General features: G+C 41.7%; 2 protein-coding genes across 4 annotated transcripts; both read left to right on the top strand.

Annotated features, from left to right (window-relative positions):
• Positions 1-41: 41 nt before the first annotated feature.
• ttc24 (tetratricopeptide repeat domain 24) lies at positions 42-7,013 on the top strand. The gene is made up of 13 exons (XM_033640798.2): positions 42-398; positions 1,557-1,767; positions 2,266-2,559; positions 2,674-2,875; positions 3,011-3,217; positions 3,449-3,577; positions 4,820-4,941; positions 5,068-5,136; positions 5,308-5,363; positions 5,474-5,547; positions 5,643-5,754; positions 5,916-5,957; positions 6,079-7,013. Exons 2-13 carry the CDS (start codon positions 1,564-1,566, stop codon positions 6,188-6,190), a joined length of 1,623 nt encoding a protein of 540 aa, XP_033496689.1. The 5' UTR covers positions 42-398; positions 1,557-1,563; the 3' UTR covers positions 6,191-7,013.
• Positions 7,014-8,775: 1,762 nt separating this feature from the next.
• LOC117265552 (gonadotropin-releasing hormone II receptor-like) lies at positions 8,776-17,044 on the top strand. 3 transcript variants are annotated; one of them, XM_033640094.2, is made up of 5 exons: positions 8,776-8,883; positions 10,423-10,512; positions 13,675-14,167; positions 15,641-15,842; positions 15,950-17,044. In XM_033640094.2, exons 3-5 carry the CDS (start codon positions 13,676-13,678, stop codon positions 16,348-16,350), a joined length of 1,095 nt encoding a protein of 364 aa, XP_033495985.2. In that variant the 5' UTR covers positions 8,776-8,883; positions 10,423-10,512; position 13,675; the 3' UTR covers positions 16,351-17,044. The 3 variants fall into 3 exon arrangements, with proteins under 3 accessions (XP_033495985.2, XP_078027492.1, XP_033495986.2); XM_078171366.1 differs by having other exon boundaries at positions 8,777-8,883; positions 15,953-17,044; XM_033640095.2 differs by lacking the exon at positions 10,423-10,512 and having other exon boundaries at positions 8,783-8,883.
• Positions 17,045-19,272: the final 2,228 nt, after the last annotated feature.

Below are 19,272 nucleotides of genomic sequence, written 5' to 3'. Positions count from 1 at the left end.
CTCTCTGATTGGCCGAACGACCAGCCGCCCTTCCCATTGGTCAGAACGTTGTCGCGTTGGATTGTGGTCTCTGTATTTCCCTGTCGTTAGATTAAAAACACTTATGGTAAGTTTTTAACATGGACTAGGGTCGCATTTTAGACATCACACTCTTTGTTAGATCGTTTTTTTAATTATTTATTTTTTCTTTTTATCTTCTAATTCGTTTCCTGTGTGGTCGTTTCGATGTTGCCATAGCAACGGAGTCACCTACAGTCAGCCATGGCACACAGCAGATGTTTCTAGCTTCTTCATTAAACACTTGACTCCAAAACCATATCGATCTTACATAAAAACTGTTAATGATATCTGAACAGCTCAGTATGGAAGATCTTCATCTTCATCTTCACCTGGAGACAGTAAGTGTTGTTTCACTGTGAGCTGCTGAAGGCGGCTAACAGCAGCTAATGTTTACTGTTTACTGCCATGGAGGTTTTTATTTATAAGGAAGCTGCCTCGGTGTTTGGAGCATATTAGGAGGAACAAAACATAAAAATACAAAAAAGAATAAAGATACAATAAAGATATGAAAAAGATACTATAGAAATATAACAAATATGAACTGTAACTGTTTTACATTGCGAGTTTAGCGCAGGATATGCAAACATAAAGATCAGAGAGGGTTCATATAGAAGAGAAATATTTGGATTTAATGGTAAATAATTAGATGTTACAGCAAAAGTAATAGATATGAAACATAAACACAACTGAAAAAGTGTAAGACATGATCATTATTGCTGATATTATATAATATACATAAAATACTTTAGTATACTGTATCATACTGTTCCACCTATACATCTGATACACAGTTTTACTGCTATAATCTATGTTATACTGGATTATTATTTAAGATTATAACTACTACTACTTTTACATTTCACCTGACACTATATCTTACACATGAGGAATGTACTTTTTGGTAAAAGTGAACTCTATTCATTTTGATTTCTTTTGGTTGGATGATCATGAAAAATTTGAGTTTTGCTTCAGAAAGGGAACCTTTTTTGTGGCTGAATTTCTTTGCCAGGCCTGGGATAGAAGACAAAGGTTTCTGTGTCAGGACTGAGCAGTAAAATAATATTATATTATTATTATTTCATATCTCCTACAGTTGAGATTTATTTGGTAAGCGGCTTCTCTGGAGAATCCAGTTATATGTTCATGTGCTTATTCCTCCAGCAGAGGGCGCTGTTAGCTTAGTTTTTAGCTTCATCAATCGAAATCTCATCTGTTTCACAGCAGTATAAACGTTTGAGCTCGAAACCGCGGCCGACTCCAAAACTTTAACTTCTGAAACTTTAAGTAGCTGTTCAGTCATATCACATGTTCTTCATCAGGAGAGTAGATACTGATAAATGAACCTTGAGGTGAGAATGATTTGTTAATATAATATTTAACAAACCAAACCAAACCACTAATTTGATCATTTAAAAGGACATTCATCAGGTTTGATGTTTTCATATCTGTATGTGTTTCCTATGACTCTGTGAGTAAAGTTACTTTTTCTCCTGCAGGTCCAACATGGCGTCTGATGCGTCTCCTCCAGGTGATGATGAGGTGAAGGAGAGGAGGAGGAGGAAGAGGAGGGAGCGGGAGGTGAGGAGGAAGGAGGTACAGGATGTGGACATTGAGGAGTTAACATCCGCTGGTCACAGAGCTCTGCAGGAGGGACGTACTGAAGACGCTCTGAGCTACTTCAACAACGCTCTGAAGGCTGCAGGACAGGTGAGACTGATGAGGTCAAAGGACACCTACAGGTGAGACTGATGAGGTCAAAGGTCACCTACAGGTGAGACTGATGAGGTCAAAGGACACCTACAGGTGAGACTGATGAGGTCAAAGGTCACCCACAGGTGAGACTACTGAGGTTAAAGGGCACCAAAAGGAAAGACTGCTGAGCTCATAGGTCACAAACAGGTGAGACTACTGAGGTTAAAGGTCATCATCAGCAGATAAGACTGCTAAGTTTAAAGGTCACCAACAGGTGTGACATCTGAGGTAAAAGGTCACCAACAGGTGAGACTGCTAAGGTTAAAGGTCACCAACAGGTGAGACTGCTAAGGTTAAAGGTCACCAACAGGTGAGACTGCTAAGGTTAAAGGTCACCAGCAGGTGAGACTGCTGAGGTCAAAGGTCACTAACAGTAACAACAGCAGTACCTTCAGGACTCCCTAAACCCTTGTGAGTGTAATTAATTTCCCATGATGCTCTGCTTCTCATCAGCTGCAGGACTCTCGGGTCGTCCGGGCCTGTTCCTTTAACCTTGGTGCAGCCTACGTGGAGGCGGGACAGCCTAAGAAGGGTCTGGACCTCCTGTGTCAGGCTCAACCTGGTCCGAAGGCCGACCGGCTCCCAGATCTCCAGTTCAACCTGGCCCTGGCCCACAATGCACTGGGGCAGAGCCAAGAGGCATCTGCCTACTTCCTGCAGGCAGCTCAGCTGTACAGATCACAGGGAGACGGAGGCAGCGAGGGAGACGCCTGCATGGAGATGAGCCGCTGCTACAGCAGAGCACAGGTCAGAACCTGGAACAGGACCAGAGCAACAGAACAGGGGTTAACAGGTGACCTGCGAGATGTCAGGTGAAAGGTGTGACAGGGGTGTGTGTGTGTGTGTGTGTGTGTGTTGTAGGACTGGTCTCTGGCGGTTCAGGGTTTCCTGAGGGCTGCAGAGAGTTACAGAGTGGCAGACATGTTGGATTCTGCAGCCACAGCCCTCAAAGAGGCAGGAAGTCACATGCTCCAATCAGATCAGTTCAGTCATGATGACATCATTGGCGTGCTGGCAGAGTGTCTGAGTTTGACAAACAGCATCACCGACCCGAGGATTCTGGGTATTACATCATCTTACATTTCATTTTACTAAACACAGCATGAAATTACAAAAGAACATTTACAAACAATATGATTTTAATATATGACATCATCATAATTGACTTATTGATTATAACTTATTGATTGTTGTCCAGGTGAGCTGTACCTGTCAGTGGGCGTGTCTTACTGTCAGCTCAGGTGTTTCCAGGAGGCGGTGCAGTGTTTCCAGCAGGCTCTGGGCCCCACAGCTCAGCATCCCCCTCTGCTGGCCAAAGTGCTGCACAACCTGGGAGCCGCTCTGAACTCTCTGGGCCAGTTCACACCTGCTGTGGAGTACCACAGGCTGGCTGCTGGACTCTACGGTGAGTCACCTGTTAAGTCACCTGTCGAGCAATCACACTGATCACCTGTCAGTCAGGTTCTGTACTGATCCATTATCTCAGAGCAGAAAGCCATCCCTGAACTCTTTAAAGAAAACAATCACACCAGTGTTCACTGTGAGGTCCCATAATGCACTGCACACGTTCAATATCATATCATGTAATAATATACTGTGCAGGCGGATATATATGTGTATTTGTGTGTGTACACAGGCTCTCTGGGTTACCGTGGCGACCAGGCTCGGTGTTTCAGTAACCTGGCGTTTGCCTGCAGTCAGCTGGGTGATGAAGAGGAGGCAGCAGAGAGCTTCTTGCACGCTCTGCAGGGATTCAGAGACACAGGTAACATTAGTAACTTCTTTATCACTGTTTATTACTATTTATTATTGTTAACTAATGTTAAATCATGATTATTAGTGTTAACAAATATTAATTGGTGTTTATTATTTATTATCCATGTGTATTTTGTTAATCAATATTTATTTGTTTTTTGTTTTAGTTTTTATGAATGTGTGTTAATGTGTAAATAATATGTTATTTGTGTTTATGTTAATGTATATTAGTGCGTATTAATGTTTATAACAATATATTAATGCCAATTAGTTTTTATTAATGTTTTTTTATGATAATTAGTCTTAACCAATATTTATTAGCGTTTATTAATTAGTGCTTATGCTTATTGTTTATCTGTGTTTTTTTTTTTGCTTTCATGAATTACGTTAATATGTAATATATGTTTATAAATATTTGTTGAAGTGCATTGATGTTTATTACTGTTTATTCATGTCTATTCATGTTTAATGTTTATTGGTCTTTATTAATGTGTATTAGGTTTTCTTGGTGTTTATTAATTTCATTCACATTTATTAATGTTGAGCAACATTTATAATTGTTTATTGATAAATAATTAGTGTTTATTAATGTGTATTTATAATTATTTTTGTTAATTAATACTGTTTTGGTTGGTTCTCATTATTTACATTTATTGATGTTTAGTAATGGTTTTTAGCTTTTATGAATGTGTGGTAATAGTGTGTTATTTATGTTTTTGTTTATGTTAATGTGTATCAATGCTTAATGATTATTTACTGATGCTAATTAGTGTTTATTAAGGTTTATGGGTATATATGAATTATTTATTCACATTTATTAATGTTTAGCAAAGTTTACTATAGTTTATTAATGTAGAATAACAAAAGTACTATTATCTCCATTGATATTTTATTTGTCCGTTGTTGTTGTTGTTTTTAGATTCATATTTCCATCCTAACACCAGTCAGAGTGGGTTACTGTCATTTGTTCTGTCAGTTTGAACATCACTGTGTTGTCATGACAACATGAAACAATTACTGTAAAGCTGCCAAGCAGAAAGTCTCACTGTTTTCAGATTATAAACTGTGAGGAAACATATCATGCGACAAATTTAATAATCAAACACGAACAAATTAAATAGAGGCTGTAACAGCTGACAGCAGCCGGAGGGACACAATGATTCAGTCTGACATTAAAAGCAGAACGCTGAAATATTCAACAGGAGACGAGTCTGAATCTGTCACTTTAATGTTCTCACCTGTCTGTCTGCAGAGGACCACATGGCTCAGGTTCAGGTGTGTGAGTCGTTAGCCGAGTGTTTCCTGAAGCAGAGGAAGCAGCACAAAGCTGTTCAGCTCTACAAACAGGCTCTGACGGCTCTGTCTCACTGCAAGGTAAAAACACACCTGTGTGTTAATGTGAAGGGGTCAAAGGCCAGAGGTCACAATGAGATTAACATGATCATTTTGCACCAATGCTTACATCATTCTGACCAGTCAGAGGTCTTTCTTCTCTTTCAGGACAGTTCTGGTGATATCCGGGATCGACTGGTGGAGCGTCTGACGGCAGCTCTGCAGCAAAGTGTGCAGGTGTGATCACATGACCCGGAACACCACACAACACCTCTGGCCAACCAGAAGACCACATCACACCTCCGATCTAATACAAAGAAATTATTAACAGGAGTGTGTTGTACACTTGATGTTGTCCTTATTAATCAGGACTTTTTTTTTCTTTCACCTTTTTTTTTTCACACTCAGAGACCACGTCCACCAAGACCACACCCTTTCAGCCCACCTGTCGGACAGCAGATCAGGTAACAGCCAATCAGCTCTCAATGTCACTGTGATAGACTGTAATCTATCAATACTGGCCGTGGTTGGTGATCAGTTCAGTCCTTATAAATCTGCTCCACCCTCCTCACAGGAAGAGTGATGTCACACAGAGTCCAGGCAGAGCGTCCAATCAGCAGCCACATGATCAGAGGGGGGAGGGGCAAGGTGAGTCTCACCTATTCCAGGTAGAAACAGGCAGAATAAGACCACAGAAGATGAGACAAAGGTCCACAGTCTAAGAACTTTGTTTTCTTTGGCAGGATCACAGCAGGAGGCCACAGGTAGACAGGAAGCAGCAGAGCATTCTGGGTCAGCAAGAGATGGAGCCACTGAGGGACCTGAGTACATGAGCATGGCACCTGGACTGCACAGGTAACACACATATTAATATTCATACAGTTCAACTGTTATTAATGATTTCATTTTATTAATCTCCTATGACCTGACCTGCAGGTCCTCAGATGGGCCCTGACCCAAAGGTTGAGAACCCATTTCTGTTGTTACCATGAACATTTGTGTCTCTGTGTTCCCAGTTTAGACCAGGCAGACCAGTCAGACCGGCCTCACACTGACAGGTAACTGACACCCGTCAATCAAATCACACCATAAACTACTATATCTACATTTAATAAATAAACTTCAAATAAAAGAGGAAGTGAGCTGAGCCTGATAGTTTTTTGTTTTGTTTTTTCCCAGTGAAACCTCATTGGTCCAGGAGGCAGCGGCTCCGCCCACCAGTCCAGGTGGCATCAGAGAGACCACAGCTCTTGTAGCCAGGTGGAGGTCTCGGTTCTGTTCACTGATGTAGACTCACAAGGCTGATGCTGTAATCGATCGTTTATTGATTACTGACCTTCAATCTGGACTTCAAATGAAGAGTCTGGAAAGTCTGGAGGATTTTAAGACTGAAATACAGATACAGTATGTGTGTGAGTCATTTATCAGACTGACCGTTCCTTTAGAAACAGGAATAATTATTATCATCACCAGCCGCGACAACAGTGGTGCTGTTTTAACCTTGTGAGTCTGTGTGGGGGATCGCGGTCTCCACACTTTACGCCACAGGCCCACATTCACTTTAAGTCACAGACTGCTGTATTGCAGCTGGAGTGATCCCAGTGTGAGATGGTCTCTAGTTATTGTTATTAATATAAATAACATCAGCGTCTCCTGGTGATGATCAGCTGATTATCTCTGCCGTAAAAACTTTCTCAGGATCAGATTTATTTTCCCGCTGATACATCCTGACTCATGTTTAATACATCAGAGACTTTATTCTGCTGATCAAGCACACACACACACACACACACACACACACACACACACACAAACCCTGTACTTCTATACTTATGAGAACCCTCATTGACAAAATGCATTCCCTAGACCCGAAACCTGATTCTCCTGAACCTCAAGAGTCAGAACCCTCAAACACACCTCTGAAGGTCTGTCTAAAGTTGAGAACCAGACAAACTGTCCTCACTTTCCAAAAATGTCCTCACTCTCAATGTCCAAAACTCAAATTGGTTCTCAGAGATAGATGTAAATGTGCACACATGATGATGAATGTTGTTACATGTGTAACTGTTGTCAGAGAGGAACATGATCTAAAATAAAGAATAATTCTATCTTCACATTCTGGGTCTTTCACTTTCACTATAAGGTAAGTGCCTTTAAAAGAACACCGGGAATGTAGAGAACTTTGAGATGGCCAAGAACATCACGAGTGTCAAGAGCACTGAGAGGGTCAAGAACTTCAAGAACAAAAAGAGCATCAAGAGTGTTTAGAATGTCGAAAACACCAAGAGCATAAAGAGTGTTGAGAACACCCAAAACATTTAAGAGTATCGACAACATCAAGAGTGCTGGGAACACCAAAAACATAGAGAGCTTCAAGAACATTGGCAGCATCAAAAACATTGAGAGCATCAAGAGGGTTGAGAACGCCGAAATAATTGGGAGTATGAAGACCATCAAGAGTGTCAAGAATGTTAACAGTGTCAAAAGTGTTGAGGACAGCAAAGACATTGTGGCATCAAGAGTGTTGACATCATTGAAAATATCGAGAGCTTTAAGAGTGTTCCGAATGTTCGGAGCTTCAAGAGTGTTGAGAGCATCGAAAACATAGAGAGCATCAATTACATCAAGAGCTTCAAGATCAACAAGAGCGTTGAGAAATTTAGAGCATCAAGTCTGTAGAATGCCAAAAACATCAAGTGAATAAAGAGCATTGAGATTGCCGAAAATACTGAGATTATCTAGAACATCAAGAGCGCTGAGAACATTAAGAGTGTCAAGAGTGTTGAGTGTTGAGAATGTCGTAAACATAGAGAGCATCAAAAACAAGAGCTTCAAGAACACTGACAGCGTCAAGAGCATTAAGAGCATAGAGAACTTCAAGAACATCAAGAATTGAAAACATCGAGCATCAAGAACAACAAGAGCTTCAAGAACATTGGCAGCGTCAAGAGTATTAAGAGCGTAGAGAACTTCAAGAACATCAAGCACTGAAAACATCAAGAGCATCAAGAACAACAAGAGCTTCGAGAACATTGGCAGCGTCAAAAACATTGAGAGCATCAAGAGTGTTGAGAACGCTGAAAACATTAAGAGTATTAAGACCATCAAGAGTATCAAGAATGTTAACAGTGTCAAATGTGTTGAGAACGCCAAAAACATTGCGAGTGTCGAGAGTGTTGACATCATTGAAATATTGAGAGCTTTAAGAGTGTTCTGAATATTTGGAGCTTCAAGAGTGTTGAGAACATCAAAAACATAGAGAGCATCAAGTACATCAAGAGCTTCAAGAATACTGACAGCGTCAAGAGCATTTAGAACATAAAGAAGTTAAAGAACACCCTGAAAACATCAAGAGCATCAAGACCAACAAGAGCATCACGAACGTTTTGAGCGTCAAGAGTGTTGAGAACATCGAAAACATAGAGAGCATCAAGAACAGAGTGTCCAAAACGTCAAGAAAATTGAGTGTTGAAAACATTAATTTGCAGGAGGAGAAAAACAGAATTAAGTGGTGTTGCTAAAAAACAGATTCTAATACAAACATACACAGAACAGTTGTGATACATCAGGAGACTCATTGATTAATGTGATATTTCAGATCAGTTTCACCTTCAGGCTGCAGATTATTAAATCAGGAACAGGAGGATTTTCACAGCATGAAATTCAACCTGAATCAGCAGACTAACACACTGCACACACACACACTGTACACACACTGTACACACACACACACACACACACACACACTGTACACACACACACACACACACACACACACACACACACACACACTGCGCACACACTCGTTGAGCTCCTCCTCCCTGCGCTGCCGTCTGAAGGCTTCTCCTCAGTGTTTCAGAAGCTTGCTGCAGTCAACACTGATCCAGATCTGATCGCGTTTTGTTCTCCAGGGTTCTTCGGGGTCCTCTGTGGGTTCCTGAACAGAGAACATGAAGAAGAGAAACATTCAGAACTGCTGATCAGGTAACAACACTTTCTCTTTCACAGTAAAAGCCTTGCTGATAGACAGAACAAAACCTGATCAGTGTGATGATCTATAATTAATAATGAGAAGACATGAAGCTGTAAAGAAAACAGTATATTTCTAACATTGACATAAACACTGACGGCTGTTTACTGTTAGACTGATTCATATTTATATGTCAATCATTATCAAACATGTTTTAAACTGAAAATAGGAAAATATTCCTTTGCATTCTTTCAGCCAGTAATTTATTTTTATCTCTAATTTGAGTTTTTATTTCATAAAGTGTATTTTCATGGGTTTGAAAAGTTAAATGTTTGATTGACTGATTCTGTAGATCTGATCAGGTTCTTACTGATGAGCCCTGAAATTAGTTTTACCAGATTTCAGTTGTTTAAAGTACAAACAATATTATCTTCTCCTGCTAGCTGCTCTCTGTTAGTAATGAACGCTTTGTTTCATCTTTAATAAAACAATAATAATAATAAGAATAAGAATAAATTATAAAAATGTTGAATTGTTCCTTTAAAACTGACGTGAAGTTGTGTAAACAGGTCGATTGGCTGACACATTCATGACATCACAGACCGATGAGGTCATCATATTCATTAGCAGTTAGCATCATAGATTTTAATAATAACTAGATTCCAGATGGCAAAATGGCACCTTTCCATTCCAATAGAGTTGCTCACCCGGCACATACGCCAAAAAAAGTTTCTAGCTTTCTGGTTTACTTGCACAGTATACAGCCCACTGAATATGCGTCGTAGTGTTTCTCCCGCTGGCTTATAGACTTTACATTGTAATGACTTCACTGATTTTTAAATTGTTTTTCTCAGGTCCATAAAGTTTTACAAATATAAAACGGATAAAAAAATTCATAATAGAAAGGGTCATAATTGACCTTGCTTGCGGTTCAAACTGTCCTGTCAGCAGTTTAACGGACATCTCTGTTTTTAAATATAATGATGGTCTATGAGGAAAATGCTTTTTGGGATGCAGGGGACGTTTTTGCTGCAATACTGCCAGTGGCCACTGAGAAAAGCTGGCTGAAAGGCTGAGCAGCGTTCCTGGGGCCTGGTTAGCATGTGTCTTTGGTCCTGTATCCCTCAAAAAGGGGTGTGGCCTTAATGTTTTGTGAAGTAGCTGTATGTGCCGGTCTGGTCTGGTGGCAAATGCAGTTAGCTGGTGGCAGGAATGTCTGAGTGAGTAAAGTTTGATAGCGGTTTGCTCATCTGCAGATGCCTGGGAAGTATGTCTTTAATAATGTATGGCTATATCGTTATGTAGGTTTACCTGTTTTAAACTACTTAAATACAGTCATGAAAATGGGGTAAAATATTATGGGAAAGTTATGGAGAAGTTTTGAAAGTTCATTGATAAAAATGTGAGGGAGTCCTGTCAGGATGAGGTCTGACTGACCTGGTCCGTACGAGGCTCTGATGTGGATTCTTTAAATGAGGGGAAGAAGGCTGTGATTGGGCAGATTGTGGAACAAAACTGTTGTGGTTCATCTTCAATTTTCTGTGTTTCACCAGACAAACATGGAGGCCTCCCTGGGTCCTGGATTTAACTGGTGTGACAAAAGCGCTTATAACACAGAGATTGCACTATAGGGCCACTGCAAAGTAAGTTACTTACGCCGTCTTTGCATTTTTATACAGAACCAAACAACAGTATCATTCTGCTCCAGTGTGTGGTTTTAAACAGCATGTCGGCATCACAGAAGCAAAACACGCACGACCGGCGTGATGTGTATGACAACAGCATCGGCCTCTAGGGTGACATATAACATAGGCATAAGGAGCGCTTTTTAAAAAATAACAATGGCATTAACAATCATGTACCAGGGTGCCCGGAGGCTTAGTGGGTAGAGCAGGCGTCCCACATACGAAGGCAATGTCCTTGCCGCAGCTGCCGTAGGCTCAACTCCAGCCTGCGGCTCTTTGGTGCATGTCATCCCCTTTCTCTCCCCCGTTCATGCTTAGACTCTCCTGTCTACTAAAGCCAAAAGATAATCTAAGAACAATAATTTACTGTCTCTGTTATATGGAGGCTGATCTTGTCCTCTGCTTGGAGAGTAAGGAGCTCCTGGACCCAGCTGTTTTCACAGTTTGCAGACATTTTCAGCTGCTGTCCTTCTTCGAGTTAGCTGCTAACTGCTGCTAGCTGCTTTTTCAATCTCCTGGCAGTGGGTCACACATGTAACATGTCATCAGTGCGTCACACTCGTCCCTTCCTGCCAGCTGTCTCTGTTACACAGATATTAATTCAGTGCTGATACTACCTCCATTGCCGACTTAGAGGCGAGATAGTGTGATGTCATTACATCATCCCTGTTCACACATGCAGTCTATCCCTGAAAAGAAACATTCACTGCATGGGGTCGTGTGTGAATGGAAGCAGGGACTGATATTCAGGGAAATCTGCACCTCCAATCCCCCACCTCAAGACCAAGTAACATTTCAGAGAAGATACCAGTATGACTGTGTTGTGAATGAAAGCAGTAACATTGCAGGGACGAGCACGTAAAGGGTTACGTTGTGAAGTGAGCAAAAACTATAATAAGACTCAGCTGAAGACATACTTGAATCTGCGACCTGTGTAGGATTATAAGCAGCATTACTTGTCTCGCAAACTGGTTGAATATCAAATACATGACAGGAACACTGGCATTGGACAGAAAAACTCCTCAGCCGCCATGTTCCTCTGAACAATAACAGATGTCTTCCGCCACATACACGCACACCCGGCCTCGCCCCATCCTCTTCTTCTATTGAGTTTTATGGCAGTTGGCATGACCACCACCTGCTGGCCTGTCTCCTCCCCAATTATTCCAGCACCCCCATGGCCTGTGAGAACAGGTTCAGGATGGATAGATGTTCCTGAATGTGTACGTGTGAATAGTGAAACTGATGAGCAGCGCCTGAAAGGTTATCGCTGTGATTTACTGGAAATGTGTGTGAGGGAGGCTCATGATTCAGGGGGGTAATTTCAGCCTATCAACTCTGCTGGTCTGCAGCAAGGTGGAGGTTGCCAAGGTGACATCAACACACACACACACACACACACACACACACACAGGATCCTGCGGCCAAAAATAACTGCAGAGAGCTTTTTGCTGTAACCTGACCTCTGTGTGTGTGTGTGTGTGTGTGTGTGTGTGTGTGTGTTCCTGTCAGAGGAATCAATATCACCTGAATTTGATAGATGATATTTGTTGTATTCTGTCTCAGGTGTAAATTTTATTTATGGAATTGTATTTCCCAGCTTTTATTCTGAAGGACCTGTTTGCATGTTTTATTGATCACTGATCAGAGAGAACAGCATCAACAACATGAAGTCATTAATGAGCCAGTGAAGGATCATCGCAGTGCTAATGAGCTCTTTAAATGTCCAGTGTGCAGGATTTAGAGGCATCTAGCAGTGAGGCTGCAGAACAGAGACTTCTCTCATGAATGGCCCTATCTAGAGTCAGTGTTTTGTTTGTCCATTCTGGGCTACTGTAGAAACAACACTGTGGACTCCATGGAAGAGGACCCGCTCTGCATGTAGTGATTATAAACTAATGAAAATAGAATTATGAATGTTATCTTCCATTTCTGCCAAAGGACCTTTAATTAACACTTGAACAGCCGAAACAGCAGTCAGCCGACTCCTCATTGGTCGGTGTGAATCAGTTACCATGGTAACCGCTCAGGTTCTCCACAGAGTCTTTGTGCGCAAACGAGACTCTAATCTCTGATCTTTAATCAGCACAGACTGACAGGAAGTCTCTGTCACAATAAGAGCTGATGGACTGTTGGCTGCTAGATAAACAGACAGGCAGACTGGTGGTACACAGGCATCCAATCAGAGCTCAGCGGGCAATTCTGCTTCAGTCGCACAAGATCAAATAAAAACAGGAACACCTGAGCTCGGCTCCAGTCACACTGTGTCTGCTGTTATAGTTCACAGCAGTGGTTCTCAACCTGGGGCTCCGGACCACATGATAAGTTTGAGAGGTAACGAGACATCCTAAGCTAAAAGAGAAGAAAAACAGCAGAAAAGCAGTGGCAGGGCGCTGGGGAGCACTTCATCGCAGCACTTCTTTAAAAAGCACTCTCTGCACTTTTTTTTTAATGACGTGCAATGCATGGGTTTTGTATCTTGACACTAACATTAGCTAGCGAGCTAACGTGATGCTACACTAATAGAGGGTGGACTACACAGTTAACAACAAGCCTACAACACATACAGTGATGAAAGCACAACATTTACCACCACTGGGCTTTTCTGTTGGTTAGACAGTAGCCCAGCTGAAGGAGCAGCAGTGATGTTACCAGCGCCTTTCTGAAAAGTTTTTCTAGAAGTGCTTGAAGCGGCTGCACAAGAAAGCCAGAGCGCTCTGAAAAAAAAAAAAAAAACGCTATGTGGACATGGGCCCTTAATGCTAAAACAAAACAAAAAAAAACTTTCGACCTGTGTCACACAAATGGTCACTGGCTCACGTATGACCGTAACCTCAGTCTGTTGACAGTCTCAGCGCTGGTCGTCTGATTCAACCTTTGCTGCAACACAATGTGACATCCAGTAAGACTTAGCAACGGCCAATCAAATGGATGCAAGCACATATTACATAGGTCTGCTGCCTCACGGTTGCCGTGACAACAAATCAAATAGACCTCTAGACACGTACAGATGAGACTGATGTCTTTCTGAAACATTCACCTAAGTGTTGGGACTATTCCTTTAAAGTGTCCACACACCAGCTGTGACATCACTCATGACCTTCTTCTTCTTCTCTGCAGGATGTCAGGTAACTGGTCCCCCTCTCCCAACACCTCCCAGTTCCCCCCTCTCACAGACTGGGAGGCCCCCACCTTCACCCGTGCTGCTCAGTTCCGCGTCGGAGCCACGTTCATCCTCTTCCTGTTTGCTGCCTGCAGTAACCTCGCCCTATTTGCCAGCGTGTGGTGTGGGCGTGGTCGGCGTCTGGCGTCTCACCTGCGGCCGCTAATGTTGAGCCTGGCGTCAGCTGACCTGATGATGACATTTGTGGTGATGCCTCTGGATGCCGTGTGGAACGTTACAGTGCAGTGGTATGGAGGAGACGTGCTCTGTAAGCTGCTCTGCTTCCTGAAGCTGTTCGCCATGCACGCCTCTGCCTTCATCCTTGTTGTCATCAGCCTCGATCGCCAGCACGCCATTCTGCACCCGCTGGACGCCCTGAACGCGCACCGCAGGAACCGACGCATGCTGCTGCTGGCCTGGAGCTTCAGCCTGGTGCTTGCATCACCACAGGTAACAGGTGACCACAAGTTAAGTGTGAAAACAGGTAACACCTGATGAGAGGTAAAACTTGACCACAGGTAACTGGTGGCGACAGGTAGGATGTGACCCCAGGTAACACTTGACCGCAGGTGGCACGTGACTGCAGGAAACATTTAACCACAGGCACGTGATCACAAGTAGCACGTGGCAACAGGTAGCACTTGACCACAGGTAACACGTAACGACAGGTAGGACGTGACCCCAGATAACACTTGACCACAGGTGGCATGTGACTGCAGGTAACATTTGACCACAAGCACGTGATCACAGGTAACTGACAGGTGACCACAGGTAACACTCGACCACAGATAATAAGTGACCACAGGTAACACATGACAACAGGTAGTACCTAACCACAGATAACATGTGAGCACAAGTAATATGTAATCACAAATAAAAACTGACCACAGGCAACAGGTGACGAGAGGTAACAAGTAACCACAGGTAACACTTGATGAGAGGTGACGACAGGTGGCACGTGTTACCTGTTGTCAAGGGCAAACACATATACCACACATAAACCACACTCGTCACTGCTGAGGTTTGTTATTTACATAATACACACACACACGCACACAGCTCTGTGGCTGTTTTTTTCTCCTCTCATCTTCTAAATATTTCATCCAGCAGCTACAGAATAGTTACAAAGCAGCTGAGAGCTTCACATGAGTCTGTCTTTAATATTAATATTTAACATTAATATTTATGATATGATAATCTGGTGAGCTGCACCAAAGGACAAAGTGAAGGTGATCTGTTCATCTTCCTGTCTGATTACAGAAGAGCCTTCATGTGATCAAGTGTTCAGCTGCAGATTATTTTATCAGTGGATGCACACAAGTACACATATATCATTATCATTATCATTATTATCAAAGTCTTCCTGTTCTCTGATGCAGGTGAAAGTTTCTCCATCAGGTGAAAGAACCTGAAATCCCTGCAGGAATGTTCTGGTTTCTGATGGAGAGATTAAACGTGTGAGACCTCCTGCTGTTAGCTCGAGCTAACTGCTCCCCTTGATTTTTATAAAGAATGCTAACAATGCTAAGCGGCCACCAACTGGAAAACACAGCTCAAACAAACTGTTTAGTTTCACTGAATACAGCAGCAGAAACACCGTTTATGAACCAGTTCATCAGGAGTCACACTGGAAGTCAAGTTGGGAGGAAACCAGAATCATTTACAATAAATAAATTATACTCTGGGATCTAATAATAGAGTTGTTTGTCTCATCAGCAGATGATCTCTTAATTATTAAACTGCAGCTGAATGTGTTCAAATTAAAGTTTCTGCAGAAACACCATGTGTTCTTTTACATTTCTGTAAAACTACTCTGCAACAGCAAACGCAATTTTTTAGTCCATCAGGACTGATGGCCTGCTCTGAGAATCTTAATAAGCCTTACCTGGACTCCACCTGAATCCTCTGTCTGTCTCCCTGCAGCTGTTTATCTTCCGGACGATCAGGGTGGAGGCCGTGGACTTCACTCAGTGTGCCACTCACGGCAGCTTCAGCCACCGCTGGCAGGAAACTGTTTACAACATGTTTCACTTCATCACGCTGTACGTCGTCCCCCTGCTGGTGATGAGCTGCTGCTACAGCCGCATCCTGCTGCACATCCACCTGCAGCACCTGAGAGACAAAGGTAAGACACACCTGTAACATACCTGTACATCCTGCAGCACCTAAGAGACACACATGTGCTACACTGACACAGTGTGACATCACTAATGGAGCCCCTCCCTCTCTCAGCAGGTGAGTCGTACCTGCGTCGCAGTGGCACTGACATCATCCCAAAGGCTCGCATGAAGACTCTGAAGATGACTGTGGTCATCGTGCTGTCCTTTGTGGTGTGCTGGACTCCGTACTACCTGCTGGGGATTTGGTACTGGTTCCAGCCCGACATGTTGCGCGTCACACCTGAGTACGTACACCACGCCCTCTTTCTATTCGGGAACCTGAACACCTGCTGCGACCCCGTCATCTACGGCTTCTACACGCCATCCTTCAGGGCTGACCTCGCCGCCTGCTGCCGCAGGACGAAGAGTGACGCTTCGCTGCGATCTCCGGACCGACTGTCTGCCAGGCAGGATCCTCACAGCGCGGAGCATGAGGCGGACCCCGCCACCAACAACCAGCCTGCAGGAGACTAACAGTAGCCAATCAGAGGACAGAATTTAAATGATGTCACATTTTGTACCTGAACACTGTCAAAGTGTGGAAACAAGTACTGGATCAGCTGAAGGCGGATCAGGACTCTGAGTCTTTCAGCGGGACAAAAACCTCTTTATTATGATTCTGTTTCAGAGAGACTTCAACCAATTGATCAGTTTTACAGGATCGATTATTGATTTTATTCCCATTTAGAGTCATTTGATCAAAATAAAAGCAGATCTGTGAGACTGCTTCTTTTCCTGTAAATCTGACCTCCACTGGTTTAAAAGAATACCTCACCTGCAAAATGATCACATATAAAACATTTACTCACCGTGTTACCTTGAAGTCATGAAGAAACTCGAGATGTCACTGTTTAGTCTCACATAAAGCTGCTCTGCACTCAAACACCATTTTATATTGTTATTGGTAGTAGTAGTCATAGTAAATGTAAAAAACAGTTGAATGTTCATTGTCAAGTTAAAAATACATAAACAAGGTTTTCTCTTCACTTCTACACAACGGGATAAGAACCCACGTGACCGATTCAGTTACTGTGTTGTCTATTTCTCACCTGAAATATATTTTAGTGCAGTGTTTGGCTGAACTATGACACTTTGTTAACAGTAGCAGCCATACTGTTTCATGTTTTGTAAAAACAGGCTGAAAAACTGAGATTAAACTGTAAAACTTCACATTACTGGTCAAATATTGACCAACATTCTGTTCTGTTGTCTATTTCTCACATAAAATGTTTTTAGAAGCATATTGTATCTCACCGTTTAACTGTAATTCAAGCTTGTCTGTTACCAGCCAGCCGCCATATTGTTTTCAATGGATAAATGTCCAAGCTCGCATTACGTCATCCACCAGCGGCGCATTGCATTCTGGTAGTTGTAGGTTTTCTACTTCTTGAGCAAAGACAGCGCTGTTTCTCGTTTTTCTCTGGTCATTTTGCGCCAGTTTCAAAAGTATTTCTGTCCTCTCCTATAGACAGCTTAGTTTTATGAAAATACCATATTGAGCACAAAACAGTCAGAGGAAATAAAACAACTGATGGAGATTAATCAAAGCATTTCTGTCACAAAAACAACAAACATTAAAACCTGGTTTGGTTAAATAAGAGAAAACAAGTGAACGTCACCTGCACTTGTGAAACTTTATTAGAGTCAGCATTCTGATTTAAAACTCAGAACTCAAATCCGTTTTTCATACGTAGCCATGCTCTTCTTCTGTATGTAGGCTACTGAACTTCATCGGCTGCTTTGCATAAAAATATGAGAGATAAATATAAATGAGAGAAGAAAACATTTTTAGAGGTTGAATCAGCAGGGAGTAGTTTAAAGGACACACTGATCACACCTGTACACCTGAAGAAAAAGAATTTCTGCTGTTAAGTTGAGGATTTTAACATGAGGGGTTTATTAGGGGTGGGAATCACTAGAGCCTTTACGATGCGATATCATCACGAAACTCAAGTCACAATACAATATCCTCCTGGGAACTTTTGTTTGGTATGCATTTTTAATTTCTCCCAGCAAGTTGGGATCAGTAGGACCTGATAAGTATAAAAAAACTAAATACTGTTGACAATAATTAAGTCCCACTGTCCTCATACAAGACGTTAATAAAGTCCCAATGTCCTCAAATGAGTACTTTCTAGTTAACAGTGTCTTATCTTGTTACTGTTGTCAAAAGTGGTGAAATTTGTTGCCATATCAAACTACTAACGTTATAAATCATAAATAAATAATTTTCAATCATAAAATGTGATCAGGTTTTGGACCTTGTCCACGTTTGTGTTGGGGTGGACTGCAGACTGACTTGGCAGAGATGGCTGCCATCTTGTTTTTACATGGACTAGTGTATGAGCTCTCACTAGATGGCACAAAAAAGTGTCCATGAATGAGTCCTCAGTTAAGCAGAAGTATAAGGTCAAGTAAACCCAAAATGTGATGTCCTCATATGAGGACACAGGGTCTCTGGAGGATAAAATTGCAATTTTAAAAGTCTTGCTATATGCTGAGTAATACGATACAATATATTGCAAGTTATTACCTTTTTTCAACTGCATATTATGTCCCTAAAGAAAATCTTTGTCAAGATCTGTTTTAACTAATAAGATACTGAATTTTTCAGTTCATTCATCCCTCATCAATCATTTTTATCGCAGCAACATGTGTCTAGGGGACTTAAAAAAACAGTTGGATTTATCATTCTAAAAGTCTACCAAAAGTTTTATTGTATTTGCAATATCAATAATTTATATCATAAAAAATGATACTTGGCATTCGTGTATTGATGCAATATTGTCATGCTAACAGGGCGTCGGTGGCTTAGTGGATAGAGCAGATGCCCCATGTACAAGGCTGTTGCTGCAGCGGCCCGGGTTCGACTCCAGCTTGTGGCCCTTTGCTGCATGTCTCTCCCTCTCTTTCTCCCCCTTTCACACTTCACTATCTTATCAATTAAAGGCAAAAATGCCCTAAAAAAAAAAAAAAAAAAAAAAATATATATATATATATATATATATATATACAAAATCGTTGTATATATATATATATATATATCCAAATATATATATATATATATATATATATATATTTTTTTTTTTTTTTTTAGTATCGATTTTTCCCACACTCCCAGGGTCTATGGAGATCAACTCACTCTTAGAGCCAGCATCGAGTGGCCGTTCAAAGAACTGCAGTTTTTGGCACTTCAGGCTTAATTTTCAGACCCAGAGATTGCCTCTTGTTTCAGATGCAACAAAACTCATTTATTCAAAAGAACACTTTGATTTTAAGCTTAACAACCCCAACTTAAATTGGACTATAGATAATCAATGATCAAAATAACCATTAGTGCCAGATGGTTGCAAACAAACACAAGTCAGTTGTCTCATGATGAATAAATAACAAGAC

This window comes from Epinephelus lanceolatus, chromosome 10, assembly GCF_041903045.1.
Source record: "Epinephelus lanceolatus isolate andai-2023 chromosome 10, ASM4190304v1, whole genome shotgun sequence".
Classification (NCBI taxonomy): domain Eukaryota; kingdom Metazoa; phylum Chordata; class Actinopteri; order Perciformes; family Serranidae; genus Epinephelus; species Epinephelus lanceolatus.
The sequence above is the reverse complement of the archived record's forward strand: the minus strand, read 5'-3'. Positions and strand labels throughout refer to the sequence as shown.